The following is an 18,726-nucleotide window of genomic DNA, read 5'->3' on the forward strand; positions in this document are numbered from 1 at the left end:
TCCACACTCCTCTTCTTCTCTTGTCTACCTCCTCTTCCTCCCTTTTTATCTTCCTTTTTTCTTTTCTGATTGTTCCTCCTCTCCACTTCCTCTTCCTCTTGTTTCTTTTATTTCCTTTTCTTTCCCTTTCCTCTTCCTCACCTATTCACTTCCTCTTCCTTCCTTTCCCTTTCCTTCCCCACTCCTCTTCTTCTCTTGTCTACTTCCTCTTCCTCCCTTTTTCTTTTCCTTTTTTCTTTTCCATTTCTTTCCCTTCTCCACTTCCTGTTTCTCTCCTCTTCCATTTTTCTCTTCCTGTTCCTCTCCTATCCACTTCCTCCTCCTTTCTTTCCCTTTCCTCTCCATTTCCTTCCACTCTCCTCATCTTCTCTTTTCTACTTCCTTATCCTACTAACTTTTCCTCTATTTATTTTTTCTTTCCTCCACCACTTCCTCTATTTCTCCTCTTCCTTTTAGAATTTATCTTCCTCCTTTTTCTTTTACCTTTTTTCCCATTTCCCTCTCCACTTCCTTCTTTCCCCTCTCAGTGTATTGTACTTTGTGTATTTTGTAAGTTGGAGGACTGGTGCTAACAAAAAAATCTGTTCTGGACAAAATGTGAAGTAGGAGACCGGGGGGTCTTCCGTCTTATTTTCGCAGTGTGTTAAATGACACCAGCAACATTTCTCCACTGGTTTCTAGAAGAGACGTAATGGGAGGTGCAAGGTTAGATATCTCTGGGAAGACTACTTCAGGATTGATGCACACTTTAAAGACTCCAAAAGGGATCAAGTTGGATAAATGTATTAATTCACAATGGAGAATACCACATGGTGTTATTGCTATGAATGCTTTCACTAGTATAATTAATAAGGCAATTGATTGTAAATGTCCTTTCTGTGACCAAAGGGATTTTTTAATTGTTTTGTACATTGTGTTAGATTAAAATTTTTGTTTTTGAAGCTTAATTTTATGTTTGTAGACGCCCATAGGGAGCCCTCTCCACTTCCACTTCCTTTTTGTTTCTTTTCTTTCCATTTCCCTCTCCTCTTCCTCTCCTATCCACTTCCTCCTACTTTCTTTTCCTCTTCATCTGTTTTCCTTTCCTTTACCTTTCCTCACCTCTTCTCTTCTTCTCTTGTCTACTTCCTTATCTCTTCATATTACTTTTATTTTCCTTCCCTGCTCCTTTCATTTTCATCCTCTTCCTCTCCTATCAACTTCCTCAATCCCTTTCCTCTTATTTTTTCTCCATTTTTCCTTCTCACCTCTTCCAATCTTCTCTACTTCCTCGATGTGCTCCCCTTTTCTCCTTCTCCTCCTCTTTCTTTTCCATTTCCCTCTCCTCTTTCGTCTCCACGACCTCTTTCTCCAATTTTTTCCTTAATCTCTTTTTCTTCACTTTTACTTCCCCTCTGCTCTTCCTCCTCCCATTTCCTATCTTTTATTTTCATTTTACTTTCCCCTCTCCTTTTCTTCTCCACTTCCACTCTTCTCTACTTCCTGTTCCTCCTCCCTTTCCTCTCCACGTCCTTTCTCCTCCCTTTTCCCCTTTCTCTTCCTTTTATTGTCCTGTTCTTCCCTTCCCTTCCCCTCTCCTCCCTTCTTTTCTTTCCCATCTGCTTTCATTATCTCCTCTTCCTCTTCTCTCCTTGGCTTGTTTATGTGCTGTTTAAACCAGTAAGATTCAGATTAGCAGCATGTAAGATATGCTGATAAGCCACTTCCTCCTGTGTGATGATTGGTTGTGATAGATGAACCACAATGCCAGGCAGGAGTGACCGTATGCTCTGCTCTCGTGATCCCCCTTGGACTTTCACACAGAAACATGCCCTGACTCAGCCGAACCATAGAAATAAAGACGCCTTCAGTATCATCCTATTGTCTGATTGAGGAAGTAGTTGTCATTTAATGTTTTTTTTTTTTTTGTCAAAGTGTCTGTCAGTACACATATTACATGAACAATACTCCTGAGGTTAAGGGCACGACGTTGATGGCTCATTGGTTGCTCTATTCAGGGTTTGTACCATAGACTGTAAAAAAAGGATGGACGACGCCCCTTCGCTCTTTTCCATTGGTGAGAATTGAAGCCGCCAGTGTCCCGATATGGTGCTGACATCTTGGGACTTGAGTCTGCGCAGTTGCGATTTCGGGACCAGACCTGCGCAGTAGTGAGCAGGAAATAAAGCCGCGAAATCAAGGCCCCGCCCTCACTCTCGCTGAATCAATCGCAAGCACACGCCCCTTTTGACTTATGACGGTGTGAAATAATTAATTATAGAAATTTAGATATTAAATTTAAAGCTCCAATCTCCTCAGTCCTCCGAAGATCCCGAAAAAAAAGTCGGTGCTTCAGTGACTACTTCACTCAGAGAAGCTGTCAATCATGATGTCACAGCACCGTTTTTATAGCATCAAATAACTAAAAACAAACTTATTTTGTAAACAAACACTTGAAATGACATCAACGTGATAGAAACGACAGTAAATGACAGAAACTATCTTTGGAAAAAAGATATGTGAAGTGTAATTTAATTGTTTAGTTGGTCTCACGTCCCGTTGAATAACATGGGGAGGCGGGGTTTATGACCTATACTAGGACCAGTCACCGGGGGGCGATCGAGACATTTTGGCTTCACTTGTGCGGCACACTTGGTTTGAATCAACAACTGCTTGGAAATCAAAGGCTCTGACGTTTACATTCTTAATTCCCATCGGTCTCTGCTTCCTCCTATCCTCTACACGTTCCTCTTCTGTTCTGCAGTTACTCCTCTAGCTGTGCACTTTTCTGATTTACTATTCAAATTCAATATTGTTTCTGTGCTAGTATTTTTGGCTCCTTTATAAAGAACTGCTTGTGCTTTTTCTCATTCCTGCATGTTCATCGACTGCATCAGTTTATAACAATGTTAGTTTCCCAACTTTGTTCTGAATTTGGTTTCCCTATTGTCATAGTTTAACTTATAACAGCTTAGTGTTATAGTGCATCTCTTCGACACAGATTGAACCCTTGATTCTGAGAACATGTTGCTCGAGTGATGTGCAATAGATGAATAACTGTTGTGTTTGATGATTACTGTCAGGTCGTATTGTTTCAGACAGCAGCTGTCACTATAGACAAACTAGATGAAGAGCATTTTTGAAGACCTCCTTAAAACAAGATACACTGTATTTACAAGAAACAAAGTTGGTTATGCCATTGGCAAATAGGCTGTTTTCTTTCAAATGTTTGGATGTCGGGGTAGCTTAGCAAGTAAAGACGTTGACTACCACCGCTGGAGTCGCGAGTTTGAATCCAGGCAGTGCTGATTGACTCCAGTCAGGTCTCCTAAGCAACCAAATTGGCCCGGTTGCTAGTGAGGGTAGAGTCACATGGGGTAACCTCCTCGTGGTCACTATAATGTGGTTCTCGCTCTTTGTGGGGCGTGTGGTGAGTTGCACGTGGATGCCGCGGAGAATAGCGTGAAGCCTCCACATGCGCTACGTCTCCATGGTAACGCACTCAACAAGTCACGTGATGGGATCTGCGGGTTGACGTCTCAGACACGGAGGCATCTGAGTTTCATCTGCCATCACCCGGATTGAGGCGAGTCACTACACCACCACGAGGACTTGGAGTGTATTGGGAATTGGCCGTTCCAAATTGGGCATTTTTTTTGGGATGTTTTTGCTAAAAACCCCCTGTGGAGGTAGTGTGGTGGTCTAACACACATAACTGGTAATCTGGTAATCAGAAGTTTGCTGGTTCGATCCCCACAGTCACCACCATTGTGTCCTTGAGTAAGTCACTTAACTCCAGGTTGCTCCGGGGGGATTGTCCCTGTAATAAGTGCTCTGTAAGTCACTTTGGATAAAAGCGTCTCCCAAATGCATAAATGTAAATGTAAAATGTAAATGTAAAACAAGGCACACATACTGCGTATGATTTTTATCAGATTTAATCAGAGTGTATATCAGATCTGCAGATTGTGTGTGTTGGAGATTACAGATTTTTGGACAAAAACAGTTTTTATTTCCACTTTGGGACACTTTTATTATGCAGTTCACATTCTTAGGCCAGCTTTTATTATTGCAGGTTGGAAGCTTCATGTTCCAAAATGGTATTTGATCACCAAGCCCAATTAAATCCATTTCTCACACCCAAACCTGCTACACATGATCACAAAGACACACACTATGAGCAGAATGATGTGCCAATTATATGACGGCTTACCTTAGGTATCTGATTTGTGTTTTTTAGTGCCCTAGTAACAGACTGGATCATAACAGAGCTTGTGTTCCCCTTCTGTCGCTCTCTCCACGTTGTGTCAGAGAAGCGACACTAGGGGTCTCTCTTGAGCGCCGATATTCACCTCTGAACTATGAAAAAAGGCCAATGAGAGTTGGCAACCAGTATTTGCATGTCCCGCCCCCGGACATACGGGTATTTAAGCGGCGCAAATACGGGAGTTCATTCAGAAAATTTCTTCGAGCCGATGGTGCGTGTTTGCAGACTGCTGCGTTTTACACACCGAGTTCCTGCTATCCTCTGCTGCATGCTGTTGGATTCTACGGCGCACAACAGCGGCTTTCTCCTGTTTGCACGGCTGTGCACTTCCTGCCCCTGAGCGCATCGACAGTTGCAGATAAGAAAGATCTGTCACGAGTTCTATCATTCATAAAAGAGTGATTTTATTTAAAAGAGTAATTTCCTCTAAAAGAGCAAAAAACACAGCGGCGTTGAACGTCCTTCTCAGGACGCGTCTTTTTAAAGATGGTTTTCCGCCTCTGTGTAGTTTCTGGATGCGTTGATTCTCCCCACCTCTGACGGCCATAAAAACTTGCCTTGAATTTCTGGGTTGCGATCACACGCAGGCAGCGTTTTTATGAATGGTCTATGTTCTCAGTGCGAGAACATAACCATGACAGCATTGCGGTTGTAGGCTTTTTCTTGTAGTGAGAAAAAACCGCTTCAGCCGCCCCCCGCGCCTCACCTCCTTCCTACGGGATTGAGGCAGGCGTCGCGGGCGATGAAAACGATCTGGGGACAATGACGGGCTCCGTTTTCGCCGGGTGAACCCCCTCGAAACCCCCCGCCTCCCCGGCACGCTTGCTTGTTTCCGTCCGAGCTCGGGATGAGCATTCTCTCCAATGGGTTATGTTTTCAGTGCGAGAACATAACCGCGGCAGCATTGCGATCCCTGCTTTCTCTTGTAGTGAGAGAGAGCCACTTCAGCCACCCCCCGCGCCTCGCCTCCTTCCTATGGAATTGAGGCAGGCGCCGCGGGCGATGGAGAACGATCTGGGGAGAATAACAGGGCGCTTTCGTCGGGTAAATCCCCTCGAAACCTCCCGCCTCCCCGGCACGCTTGCCGGCTTCCCGCGAGCTCTGGATTAGTGCGGCCGGCTTAACAGCCTGCCGTCCGGTCCCTCGAGCTCCCTGGCATTGGATGATGACATCACTGCTACATCGGAGAGCGTAACAGCGGCGCCGGATGCGGATAACTCGCCTGAGCCGCCACCTTTGGGTCCCCGCCCGGTCTGAGCCTGATGCACGAAGGTCCGCTATGCTTCCCCGGGCTTAATTGGTTCCGCGGGTATGTGCGGCGCTCACAGCCGCGCCCCCCCGGGCCCCTTTCCGGACGTGCATGACGAGCTGAGCAAGCCCAGCTTCCTCGCTCCTCCGCTCTCGCTACCCTCGGTGGTAGAACGGTCCCAGACTGCTCTCCCCTGCATGCCATGGCCCCCTCCTGCAAGTCCACCAGGCCAGGGCACTCCAAAATCTGCACTTGGGTAGTCCTGTTTTTGACATGCTGCAGGAACTGCACTCAAACAGGCGATGGACACTCCGTGGTCCAGAAACGCAACGATGGACAGGCAGTACAGGAGGCAGACAAAGCACGCTTTCTCAAACGCCCCGTCTCCCAGTTCCGTCCATTCGGCGACGCCGCGTGAAGACTTCGCCCAAAAAGGCAGTCCTCAGTGGTGAAGAAACAGACGAAGGCTATTTTCACACATCCTGCCCTGACGCAAACCTGCCGCCAGGGGCCATGCCCTGACTGCTCGCCGAGGGCGCCCTCCTGCAGCTTTCAAGGAAGAAAGAAAATGGTGCTCCGCCTCAACTAAGTGAGTGGGCCCAGCTCTCAGCCCCAGCGTCGAACTCCCCGCAGAAGATGGACGCCCATCGTCTCACGGCCCCCCTTGTGGACCCAGAAGGCTCCCAGGCCCCTGAGATGACCGACCCAGAGACCGAGACAGTAGCTCGGAGCTGGTAAGACCACTCCGTTCCCGGTGGAGGGCCGGAAGGAGAATTTATTTTTTGTTAAATTCTTTACACACTATAGAGCTATTTCCTTGTTGTCTCTGGGTCACCTGGCCCGCAAATGCCGTTCTCACGGCACTCTGCTTTCAGGCCTCAACAGTCCCGGCTTCCTGGACGCTGTGTCCCCGCCCTCAGCCCCACGACTGTTCCCCGGCCGGCCGGTTCAGACGAGTCCAGAGGACGCCAGCAGACCTCCTTCTAAGTCACGAACCTGCCCCCTGCCGGGTGCACGGAGCAAGGTAAGTGCTTTTGAGTTTATTCTCAGCACCAGAGCCTCGGGACGCTGCAGTGCCTCCCGACGCCACGTTACCTGTTCCGCACCGCTGCGAAGCCCCGCCGGGTATGTCCAAAATACTCCGCAGTGCACGACAGACATGCTCAGTCCCTGCACGAAGAAATCGCCTCCCTTTTAATCAAGGACGCGATAGAGCCTGTCCCTCCAACCGAAATGAAGAAGGATTTCTACAGCCCTTACTTCGTTGTACCCAAGAAAGGCGGCGGCGTACAACCGATCTTGGACTTGCGAGTTTTCAATCGGACCTTGTCCAAACTCCCGTTCAAAATGCTCACCCAGAAACAAATTCTATCTGGCGGCCGGCATCTAGATTGGTTCGCAGCGATGGACCTGAAGGACGCGTACTTCCACGTCTCAATTCACCCTCGACATCGACCCTTTCTGCGGTTCGCGTTCGACGGCCAGACGTATCAGTACAAAGTCCTCCCCTTCGGCCTGTCTCTGTCCCCTCGCGTCTTCACAAAGGTTGCAGAGGCGGCTCTTGCCCCGCTACGAGGAGCGGGCATACGCATACTCAATTACCTCGACGATTGGCTCATTCTGGCCTCCTCGCAGGAATTACTATGCGCACACAGAGACCAGGTGCTCGAGCACCTCGACCGTTTAGGGTTTCAGGTCAACTGGGAAAGAGCAAGCTCACCCGGTCCAGAGCATCTCTTTCTCGGTTTGGAGTTAGACTCAGTCTCAATGACAGCACGTCTCTCCAACGAGCGTGCTCAGTCAGTGCTGGAATGCCTCGCTTCTTTCAAACCAGGCACCGTGGTCCCTTTGAAACGTTTCCAATGGCTCCTGGGGCATATGGCATCCTCCGCGGCAGCCGCGCCACTGGGGTTGATGCATATGAGACCACTTCAGCATTGGCTCCAGACTCGAGTCCCGAGATGAGCATGGCGCCACGGCATGCACGGCGTGGAAGTTACCTCTGCCTGCCGCCAAACCTTCAAACCCTGGACAGACCTCTGCTTTCTATGGGCAGGAGTACCCTTGCAGCAGGTGTCCCGTCACGTTCTGGTTACAACCGACGCCTCCAAATTGGGTTGGGGCGCCGTGTGCAACGGGCGCGCAGCCGCAGGCCGGTGGAACCGAGGCCCGCTGCACTGGCACATCAACTGCCTAGAGCTGCTGGCCGTTTCTCTTGCCCTGAAGAAATTTCTTCCGTTGATTCGTGGCAAGCATGTCCTAGTCAGGACAGACAGCACCACGGTGGTGGCCTACATAAACCGCCAAGGCGGAGTACGCTCCCTCCACATGTCACAGCTCGCCTGTCGTCTCCTCCTTTGGAGTCAGCAGCGACTGGAGTCACTGTGCACCACTCACATCCCCTGCAACCTCAATGTGATAGCGGACACGCTATCAAGGCAAAACTTGCCCGGCGGAGAGTGGAGGCTCCACCCCCAATTTGTCCAGCTGATTTGGGACAGGTTCGGCAAGGCCCAGGTAGACCTGTTTGCCTCCCAGGAAACCTCCCACTGTCCGCTCTGGTATGCCCTCACAGAGGCTCCCCTTGGGACAGATGCTCTGGCGCACAGCTGGCCCGCGGGGCTGCGCAAGTATGCTTTTCCCCCAGTGAGCCTTCTTGCACAGGTGCTATGCAAGGTCAGGGAGGACAAGGAGCAAGTCACTCTGGTGGCCCCCTACTGGCCCAACCGGACGTGGTTTTTGGATCTCATGCTCCTCATGACAGCCCCTCCCTGGCGAATTCCCCTGAGGAAGGACCTTCTTTCTCAGGGACGGGGCACGTTCTGGCATCCGCATCCAGACCTCTGGAATCTCCACGTCTGGTCCCTGGACGGGACGTGGAGGATCTAGCCGGCCTACCTTCGGCCGTCATAGACACTATTAACCAAGCCAGTGCCCCTTCGACCAGGCATCTTTACGCCCTGAAGTGGCGTCTGTTCGCGGACTGGTGTTCTTCCCGAAGACCCGCAGAAGTGCGCAGTTAGGTCAGTGCTCGTGTTTCTTCAGTAGAGGCTGGAGAGGAGGCTGTCCCCCTCCACCCTCATGGTGTATGTTGCCGCTATCGCGGCCCACCACGACTACGGTAGGCGGCAAGTGTCTTGGTAAGCACGACTTAATTGTCAGGTTCCTAAAAGGTGCCCGGAGGATGACTCCCTCCGGCCTAACCTGTTTCCCTCCTGGGATCTCTCGGTCGTCCTTATGGGACTCCGGAGACCCCCTTGAGCAGCTTGACTCAGTTGGACTCAGGGCCCTCTCTCTCAAGACCGCCCTGCTGATCGCGCTTGCTTCCATCAAGAGGGTCGGGGACCTGCATGCGTTCTCTGTTAGCGACGCTTGCCTGGAGTTCGGTCCGGCAGACACTTTCGTGATCCTAAGACCGCGACCGGGCTTCAGGGATCAGGTGGTGAACCTGCAAGCACTGCCCCGGGAGGAGGCAGACCCAGCCCTTTCACTGCTGTGTCCAGTACATGCCTTACGCATTTACCTGGACCGCACACAGAGCACCAGATGCTCTGAGCAGCTCTTCGTCTGCTTTGGGGGACAGCAGAAAGGGAATGCTGTCTCCAAGTAGAGACTCGCCCACTGGGTTGTCGACGCCATTTCCCTGGCTTATCACACCCAGGCCGTGCCCCCCCCTTTGCGGGTCCAAGCCCACTCCACCAGGAGTGTTGCGTCCTCGTGGGCACTGGCTAGGGGCACTGCCCTAGCAGACATTTGTAGAGCAGGGGGCTGGGCAACACCTAACACTTTTGCGAGATTCTACAATCTCCGAGTTGAGTCAGTATTGTCCGTGTTCTCTCAGGTACCGAGCCCGTAGAACTCGGTGGCACGTCCACGATCTGACCGGGTGAATCGCTTGCACCCAGCGCCCTTCCCCCTAACCAGGGGAAACAGTGCGCCTTCTTTCCCAGGAGATCCCAGGTTTGAGACACTGGTTGATTCTTCCCAGCCCTCGTGGGTCGCAGTTCTGCAGAGGAACTCACCGACCCAAACCACTGCGGGTACCACTAGCTACCCTGTACTGGTATAGGTGCCCCACAGGTAAGGCCTCCTGTTCGGACTCCCCCTGTGTGTAAAACCACGGTTCTGTCCCCTCACGAGAGTTGACTCCGTGTTTCCCTTAGGCAGTTACAGCTGCCTCGGGTGCCGTGCTGTATGCTTCCCCCCTCTGCGAGGCTGGATCTACCACCGCACTACTGTTCCGAATAAGACCTAAGTATAGGCCATGTGATGTATTTGCCACTCAAAATTTGCCTCCCCTCCCGGGTAGGTGTTTCCTCCGTAGGGTCTTCTCCGCCCTAATAAGGGCTAAGACCCCCTTCCCTCAATGCGTGTAAGGGCCCCGGCCGTAGTTGCTCTATGCGAGAAACATAGAGAGAAAAGAGGCCCAGCCAGGCTGGCCCGTTCCCATGTTGGCGGCCGTCACCTTATTCCTCCCTCCAGGGTAACGATAAGGAATCCTGATGGCTTAAATGGGGCATTGGGGAAGGGTACGTGCAGCCTGATACAGTTGGTCGCTGACACAACGTGGAGAGAGCGACAGAAGGGGAACGTCTAGGTTACGTATGTAACCTCCGTTCCCCGATGGAGGGAACGAGACGTTGTGTCTCCCCTGCCACGTCGCTGAGCCGAGCCCCTGTTGTGGCCGGAGCATTTCCGGCTCCTCAGAAAAATCCTGAATGAACTCCCGTATTTGCGCCGCTTAAATACCCGTGTGTCCGGGGGCGGGACATGCAAATACTGGTTGCCAACTCTCATTGGCCTTTTTTCATAGTTCAGAGGTGAATATCGGCGCTCAAGAGAGACCCCTAGTGTCGCTTCTCTGACACAACGTCTCGTTCCCTCCATCGGGGAACGGGGGTTACATATGTAACCTAGACGTTATTAATACAAATAAATATAAAATCGACCATGAGGTTTTTTCTTGCAATGTTTGGATTTGGGACTAGAGTGAAGATCAAACACTGCAGAACAAAGCTGCATTTTATGCACGAAAGGTTGCATACAAATAATTTTATTAGTATTGTTATTTAAAGTGGAATTAATTCATTAGACGTCTTTTTATTTCTCAGAAACGTCTAATCACAGCTAATAAAAGGATCAAATATTTCTGAAAGGGCGACATTTGAAGAGACCTTTTGTTTTAAGGAATGTGTATGTGTGTGCGTGCGTGCACTGAATGATGGTGAGATGAATTCCTGCTGTTTAAAGTACGTCTGAGTGTCTGAAAGGCATTCTGAGTGTTTTCACTGTTCGTGCCAAATGGCCACTCCAAACTGAACTCTTCAAACAAGAGTGAGACTCTATTTAACTCATCCCAACATTTAGTCTTAACCTTCCTCGTCTTCTCCTCTTCATCTCCTCGCTGCCACTCCACAGGTTTTGTCTTACAGTATCTCCCGTTCCTCTTCTTTTCCCCTCAGGCCTGAAACTCTCTTCTGTCACATTCTGTTCTGACAGAGAAACACAGAATGGGGGTGTGTTTGTGTGCTTGTGGAAGTTTACACGATGCATAATTCACTTTAAAGTTTAAAATTAGAGACTGAAGTTGCATGGGGTGACACAAAGAGGTTTGTTTAATAATTCATGCATTCATTGAGCCCACACTCAAGGTGCTTAAATGGTTCTTTGCAACTTTAAATCCAATAAGAGTCATCTGTTTGTGAATCAGACTACACTGGTCATGCTGTATGATTCACACTGCTGATTCAAAATCGGTGTTGCTGTGCTGCTGAATGGTACCACGGGAAATTTGTGAGGTTTATTTAAAACGGCCCCTTTTGTGATTTTCAGACTAAATAAACCTATACGGTTCACTTTAGCCGTATCACCACTGTTTCCATTAACTGACTCTGATTTCTGTGGATTGCTCATGTTTGATGTTGTGGTAATGTCTCTGGAGTTCAGAGGAGGTCAGGTTTGGCAGGGTAGATCCGGGAGCCCTGAGGTTACCCAGCTCTGCCTCCCCCAATCGCATTACGGGTAATGGAGGTTTGGCATCATGTGCTCTGTGCTCAATGGAGCAGAAATGACACAAAGTGTTTCAAAGGCTAGTAAATATCTCTCACCATGTTCCTCTTTGTTCAAGTGTGTGTTTCTATGAACAGCATCAGCACTCCTCAGCTTTACTTCAACCAAAACCACACACATCTAACATAAGCTACAAAGATTTCAAATACAAATCTGGCAACCCTGTTGATCTATTCGCTATCAAAACTCCCAAAATGTAAAGATGAGGTTGGAAAAAATCTCCGGGTCAAAAAATTTGGAATATATAAACACAATTTTCCTGTCAGTTTTTATGACGTTTGTAGGAGATCATTGTTCCATAATTCACTTGTATATTCAAAACATGTTTTTATTTTATCCCCACAGAAATGTTGGAATCCAATAATTTGCTCACGTTCAACGGATTGGCCAACAGCACCGCCTATCACACCTTTTTATTGGACGAAGAGAGGGGGCGGCTGTTCGTGGGGGCAAAAGACCACGTCCTGTCCTTCAACTTGATTGACATCAACATGGACCAACAACTGGTAAGAAGATGGGATTAAAACAGCAATCATCACTTACGGCCAGTGTCCCACGACACTCTTGAAAATAGCGATGCCATAGAAGAACCATTTTCAGTGAAAGGTTCTTAAAAGAACCATTTTAAAGAATATGTTCCTTTAAAATCTGGATTACAGTGAGACACTTACAATAAAATCACCAACTAACTGCATCCATGTAAAGTTATAGCCAATTTTACTACTTCGTTGCCATGACGATGTCATGTTGTCAAACACTAAAACCACAAAATGAATGTAAAAAACACAGTTTGAACTTTACAGCTCAAATCACACACAATTTTTAACCGCATAATTAATGTAAGTGCTTTTATTCAATTATAAGCTTCACGTTTCTGCCTTTAAACCCTCCAAAAATCGGCCCCATTGACTTCCATATATTCTGTTTTAGAAGCTAGCTGGTCTTGCAGGGTTTTGGTAGGTTTTGCTGTAGTTTGAAACACACCTGACCACAATGCTCCTTGGGTTTAGTGACTCAGAGCAGGGCTGGACTGGTAACCTGGCATACCGGGCATTTTCCCGGTGGGCTGACACACTTTTGGGGGCGATCAGGCAATCTGACATACCGGGCATTTTCCCGGTGGGCCGACGCACTTTGGGGCCGATCAGGGGCGGACTGGCCATCGGGAGAACAGAGCGTGCCGGTGGGTCGTCGCGAAACCTACTGAATGGGCCGCGATAAGCTAAAATGAGTCTGCAGATCCCTTCTGGACCTTCAAATGAGCATCTTCTCACACTGCTGTAGATATACTGTATCCTCTAAAGTCTCTTTCTCTCTCTATTTGTAAATGATTGAAATAAAGCACAGAAATGCTGACATCTGTCATGTCGACACGCCTCGACACGCCTCTTCCAACGTCACAACAGTGAACTTTTGTTATGTTCTTACATATAGATTTAGATGATCAAGGTGTGGTGCAATTCCAGTGAAAAACAGCTTGTAATTGTACATCAGTTTTCTATTGTGTGACAGAGACATTTATTTACTTTACTGCTGTATCTGTTTCTGTATACTGCTAGTATTATATTAGGGGTCTAATAAGGGGGATAACATCATCCACTACAACAATAACAATTCTTCATCCTTTGTTTCTGTCCCGGTCTGTTTTTAAAGGGGGAATATTCAGTGCCTCTCTTCATTAGAAACACACATGCAAACACCGACACACTCACAAGCGTTCACAGCCGTTATACAGGAGAAGCTTGAGTTACAGCACACTCAACAGAGTGTAACTCGCACATGGAAACCCATTTTTCCCACTAACATGCTGTAATACCAGCACTCTTTCCACGGCTCGCATGATTCCCACAACTCATCTGGAAAGTTGTTCTAATACTTTAGCAAATGTTCATAGCTAATAACAACTCGATTTAGGTTAAAGTATGGAGGCTGTCGTTGGAGTGGCTTGTGATCATTATATATATATATATTAGTATATAGATTGTTGTTGAAGAGATACATTTGTGTACATTTTCTATTGATCATGGCAGTAGTAAAAAATACAAAATGAAATGCTGAAAAATCTGCTTATATTTTTGTACAGATCTGTGATGTTATTCCAAAAATACATAAAAAAAAGAAAAGAAATGCAATTCGTCCAACACAATTATTTAAAATACATCTTTACTATGACGAACATGTTCTCAATCTTGGAGTATTTTTTGCTGGGACCTAAAGTCAAAAATGTGGAAGTGGTCTAAATATCCGGAGACTGTACAAATAATAAATTATAATAATAAATATTAAACTTAAAATGATTGTTAAAAGCTGAAATTTGTAATAAATAAATGTGTTTATTTATTTATTTATTTTTTGGCTAAAGTTTACTTTATTAGTTTAGAATAACATTTTATATATTTTTTTTATTATTAGTATAATACATTTCTTATTGATTTCTTAAGTAGTGTATATATATATGTGTATATATATATATATATATATATATATATATATATATATAAAATAGATTTATTATATAAAAATATATAAATAAATAAAAATGTTGGCATAATTCGTTTGGAATATTTAATTATTTTTTATAAGTAGTAGTAAAATAAATTATTTTGTATTTCTTTAGTGTGTGTATATATATATATATATATATATATATTTTTTTATATATATATATATATATATATATATATATATATATATATATATATTTTATATATAATTATTATAATTTTTTTAATATAATTATTATTTTTTTATAATATTCAGGTGGTGTAATGTAACCAGCATGCAGTTGTTAAAAAATATCTGATGGTTTAAAAAAAATAAAATATATATATATATATATATTTTTTTTTTTAAAGGCACATGTTGTTCATGTCAAATGGAAATGTAGTAACCCTGAGGAAAAAAAAATATATTGATATTGACTCAAAAATTCTGGATATTAATAAAAATAGTTCTACCTTAAAAAATGTGTTTGAATTTTTTTTTTGCAATTAATGATTAAGTTCAATTAAGTTGCAAGGAAAGTATTTTAATACGTCACACCTCTTGACATTTTAAGTCATTGCATCACATTCATTCTTTACATTGTTATGTAGAGCAGATTTTCAGTGTTGTTCAATACTTTTCGGTACGGACACGTCACCAAACTTGACACGTGTGCTTTAAACTAGATTTCTGATTTTTATAACCTTGGATAACCAATTTGCCATTGACCGTAATACGTCAAATGAACATTAAATGATGGGAAGAGCAGTCGAACTGGGCATGTATCCCGTCGAGTGCATTTTCGGGATTTAAAAAGCCAATTGTGATATGATGAGTGATGCTGTACAGTCTCAGTACACCAGATTAAGGTAGCCTGCTGCATCCTCCACAACGTTAATGCAACATTACAAAAACGTTTCCAATGCACATGTACCGATCAGCAGCCGAATGTCATTCTTAGTGAACTCTCTAGTGTCCTGCATTATTAGGCAAAAGGAAGATGCATTAAAAAACATGCCGTGCATACAGCTATGTGTACGTCCAATAAACTGCACCCATGTTTGTCTCTCTCTCTCTGAACTGGCAGGTGTCCTGGCCGCCTTCCCCTTCTCGACGAGATGAATGCCGATGGGCTGGAAAAGACGTCCAGGTAAGTTCTTTACTTTGTCATGTCTGTCAACCTTCTTTTGGTTTCACAAGCAAAGTCCAGCTCAGCAGATGTCAATGGAAGCAGGAGTAAAAGTGAAATCACTGACTTGTGGCTGCAGTGTGTAAACAGTTCCAGGCTTTACTGCCATTTGCTCTCATAAATTCCATCGTTGATGCGGCCCGAGGCGCTGCCTTAGAAACATAGAGCCGTAGCAGGCGGCCCTCTGCCCCGTTAGCATCATAAAGAAACTATAAGCTTGGTTGCTTCTCAATGGCGCTTATTTGAATTGCAATAAAACTCATTGTGTGAGATTTTGATGTAAACATGTTCTCCATGAATGGCGGGCTGCTCTCTGAAAGATCCTTTTATGTGGAGAGGGGTGTTGGTGAAAGACAGATTGACTGAAGCTTGTTCTTCTCAAAGAGAGGTTGACTCGAGCTTGTTTGAAGTGAAGAGAGACTATGTCAATTTAGGGCCCTTAGGAGGGCCGATGAAGGCAGAAAACCGCTCGTCCTGTTGAGAGTGAGATCAGTGCTCATGGAAGACAAAAACATCCATTCATGTTGGCGGCACGGTTGTGTGTTAGCGATCAGGACAAATTGGACAAGGGTCCTAAATGCAGCCGTACACTTTGAACAATATACCTGGGAATGTTGAGAAGCCCCGCCCACTTGTGGGGAAATTAAAGCCCCATTACCAGGGCTGGACTGGGAAGAGAAATCGGCCCGGGATTTTACATGGCAACTGGCCCAACTGTTGAGCTAGGGTAGAGGGGGTGAATGAGGGGTGTTCGCTGTCCTTTTCTGCATATTGCGCCGGCTCATTGTTGCTTATCATGGCCCATTCGGCACATTTCGCGGCCGGCCCGCTCTGTTCTCCCGATGGCCAGTCCACCCCTGATCCCCCAAAAAGTGCATCGGCCCACCAGGAAAATGCCCGGTATGCCAGATTACCAGTCCAGCCCTGCCCGTTACCATAGTTACTCATTCATGAGAAAAAAAAGGGGGAAAGCATCCTATAGATTTGGCTATTTTAACAATGATAAACACGAGGAAAAGCTGCTGTGTAGTTGTTTGTACTTCAGACAAAGTCAGAACACCCAGAACTGATTTGCTATCGCCTTCCGACCCGACAGATATTGAAGCCAAAAGAAGAGCGCTGTGACTGCACGCTTTTGAGTGTCGTTCAGGGATCTCATGACAGACGTTTACATTTACGATTTTTTACGTTAACAGCTTTTCATCGTGTTTTTAATGGTTAAAATATTCAAATCTATAGGATGTTTTCCCCATTTTTTTTTTCTCATGAATGAGTAACTATGGTAACGGGGCTTTAATTTCCCCACAAGTGGGCGGGGCTTCCTTGCCGACTGTATCTATGGGGTAATAATGACCCAAAAAAACAAACAGAAGCATAGGTCGAAAAGTGGTCTATTGCGGTAAAATGAACCGATTTCCCCACACTTAACGCACCCCCAGCATCGAGTTGCCGACTGTATCTATAGTCCAGAACAGTGTGCTCCATGGTGTTGATGAAGTAACAAGTTGAAAAAGGGGGCCAAATCACTGTTATATACTTGTATGCTCTTCTATAAACCTTGAATGAGTCACTGCAATCCGTTCCAAGCTAGACTTGCTCAGACACGTGGCTTTAACACATCTGAGGAGCTTCTGAAACACACACATTTCCCAAGGCAAAATCCCAATTCAGATGCTGCAGTGTAGCTGACAAACAGAAAAACACAATGGCACACACACAAACCCTGAGAGTTTAGGCCACTGGGGAACTCTGGATGCCTATAACAAGATTTCACTGTTGATACACTAAACTCCCTGCTGAAAAACATCTCCAGCTGTTGTAATATTTTCCTTTTTATAAAGATATCTGTGTGTGCATGTTCGTCACAATTCTGTTTCCTTTGTGAGAGAGCAGAAGGGTTTTCAAAATGCACGCAGAAGGAAACAGGAATTACTGAGGGATACTGTACTAACAGAAGAGCCACGTGTCGCTTATCTTATAGTGTAGTTTTGGACATTGGGACTTGATTTTTATGTGAATAAATAAATGCACATTTCTAGTTTCAACATTATTTGCACTTCAGATCTTTGTTTTGTTGGACAAGAAAAACTGGCTTCATACCATGTGACCCACATTTCTTGTCGACCATTGAAAAGGGGTAAAATTGAATAATGTTCGAATGGAGCCACATCTAGAGCCCCGTAACTTTGAGATTTAACCATACAGGGCTTTAAAAATTAAGATATGTAAAGGTAAGTTTGTTCTAAACCAGAATATAAAAGGATATTAAGGTATCTTTAACAGTTCTGGAGTTATAGCCACACCAAGTTTGGAAAAACAGCACAAAAAGTGTTTTTTTCCCATTTTTGGACTCACGCCATTCGCAGATAATGCAACAAGTGGCTCTGAAGTCAACTGGTTTTAGTAATAGATCTACTTATCTCTGTGTAAAAATAAAACAATGACTCTGACACCTTTCTAAAGTATTTTATTTTACCTGTAGTTTTGCTCATAACTAATGATTTTCATTTGACCCCCCTCTACAAAATAATGGATTACTCGGTTCATTGCATTAACATCATTAATGTCTATCTTTCACCAGTAAAGATATCCAAAGCAGAATCCTTGTTAGAGATGTGTGTGGAGGTGTTAAGCTGTGTCTTTCGACTGTTGTTTACACAGATGGTTGTTTATTTATCCGAGACCTCAGCGACGACTGTGCATCAAGAAATACCGATGCACCACACATTTAATTTGCTATCGTCTCTGTCAATTTCACAGTGTTGTTTAGAAAGTTTTTGGTGTTAAAATGTTACCTATATCAAAATAATGTAATATTCTCTAATATTATGTTACAAATATTGATGTTCTCTCTGCGTCTTGTTGTTCTACAGAAGGACTGTTCTAACTTCATTAAGGTTCTGCAGCCGTTTAATCAGACACACTTGTATGCGTGCGGGACGGGTGCGTTCCAACCCATCTGTGCTTATGTGGAAGTGGGGAAACGACCGGAGGTAAATCTTTATCCTTTTCCTTTTTTCAGTTATTCTTTCATTAGGTTTTATACAGTGAACTATTGGTGGAGAGGAGAGAGTAGAGTGATACAGCTAATTAGTGGATGGGGATTATTAGGAAGCCATGATTGATAAGGGCCAGTGGGGGCCCTGTCACTGTCTCACATCATTAGTGGTGTTTGAGAGGAGAGCTTCCCTTGTACAATTGCTCATACAAAGGGTGAGGCAATTGCACAAACCCCCATCCTAAATATTAAACATCTTAAACATTGAACATCTCTGTGCTATTGTAGGGGTGTGTCCCTGGTGTTCTGACCAACCCCCCCCCCCCCCACTCAAACACCACTAATGATGTGAGACAGTGACAGGGCCCCCACTGGCCCTTATCAATCATGGCTTCCTATTAATCCCCATCCACTAATTAGCTGTATCACTCTACTCTCTCCTCTCCACCAATAGTTGGTTAGCGTACTGGCGCACAATGGCTGCCGTCGCA

The 18,726-nt window shown here is 45.5% G+C and overlaps 1 protein-coding gene across 1 annotated transcript in view; it reads left to right on the plus strand.

The window, feature by feature from the left end:
• LOC127622740 (semaphorin-3ab-like) overlaps positions 1-18,726 on the plus strand; it is a 44,399-nt gene that overhangs the window by 7,639 nt on the left and 18,034 nt on the right. Inside the window, exons 2-4 of the mRNA XM_052096808.1 lie at positions 11,910-12,070; positions 15,136-15,198; positions 18,111-18,230. Of these exons, the coding sequence (XP_051952768.1) occupies positions 11,910-12,070; positions 15,136-15,198; positions 18,111-18,230 (344 nt within the window). The remainder of the gene's footprint in view (positions 1-11,909; positions 12,071-15,135; positions 15,199-18,110; positions 18,231-18,726) is intronic.

Source organism: Xyrauchen texanus, chromosome 29, assembly GCF_025860055.1.
Source record: "Xyrauchen texanus isolate HMW12.3.18 chromosome 29, RBS_HiC_50CHRs, whole genome shotgun sequence".
Lineage (NCBI taxonomy): Eukaryota > Metazoa > Chordata > Actinopteri > Cypriniformes > Catostomidae > Xyrauchen > Xyrauchen texanus.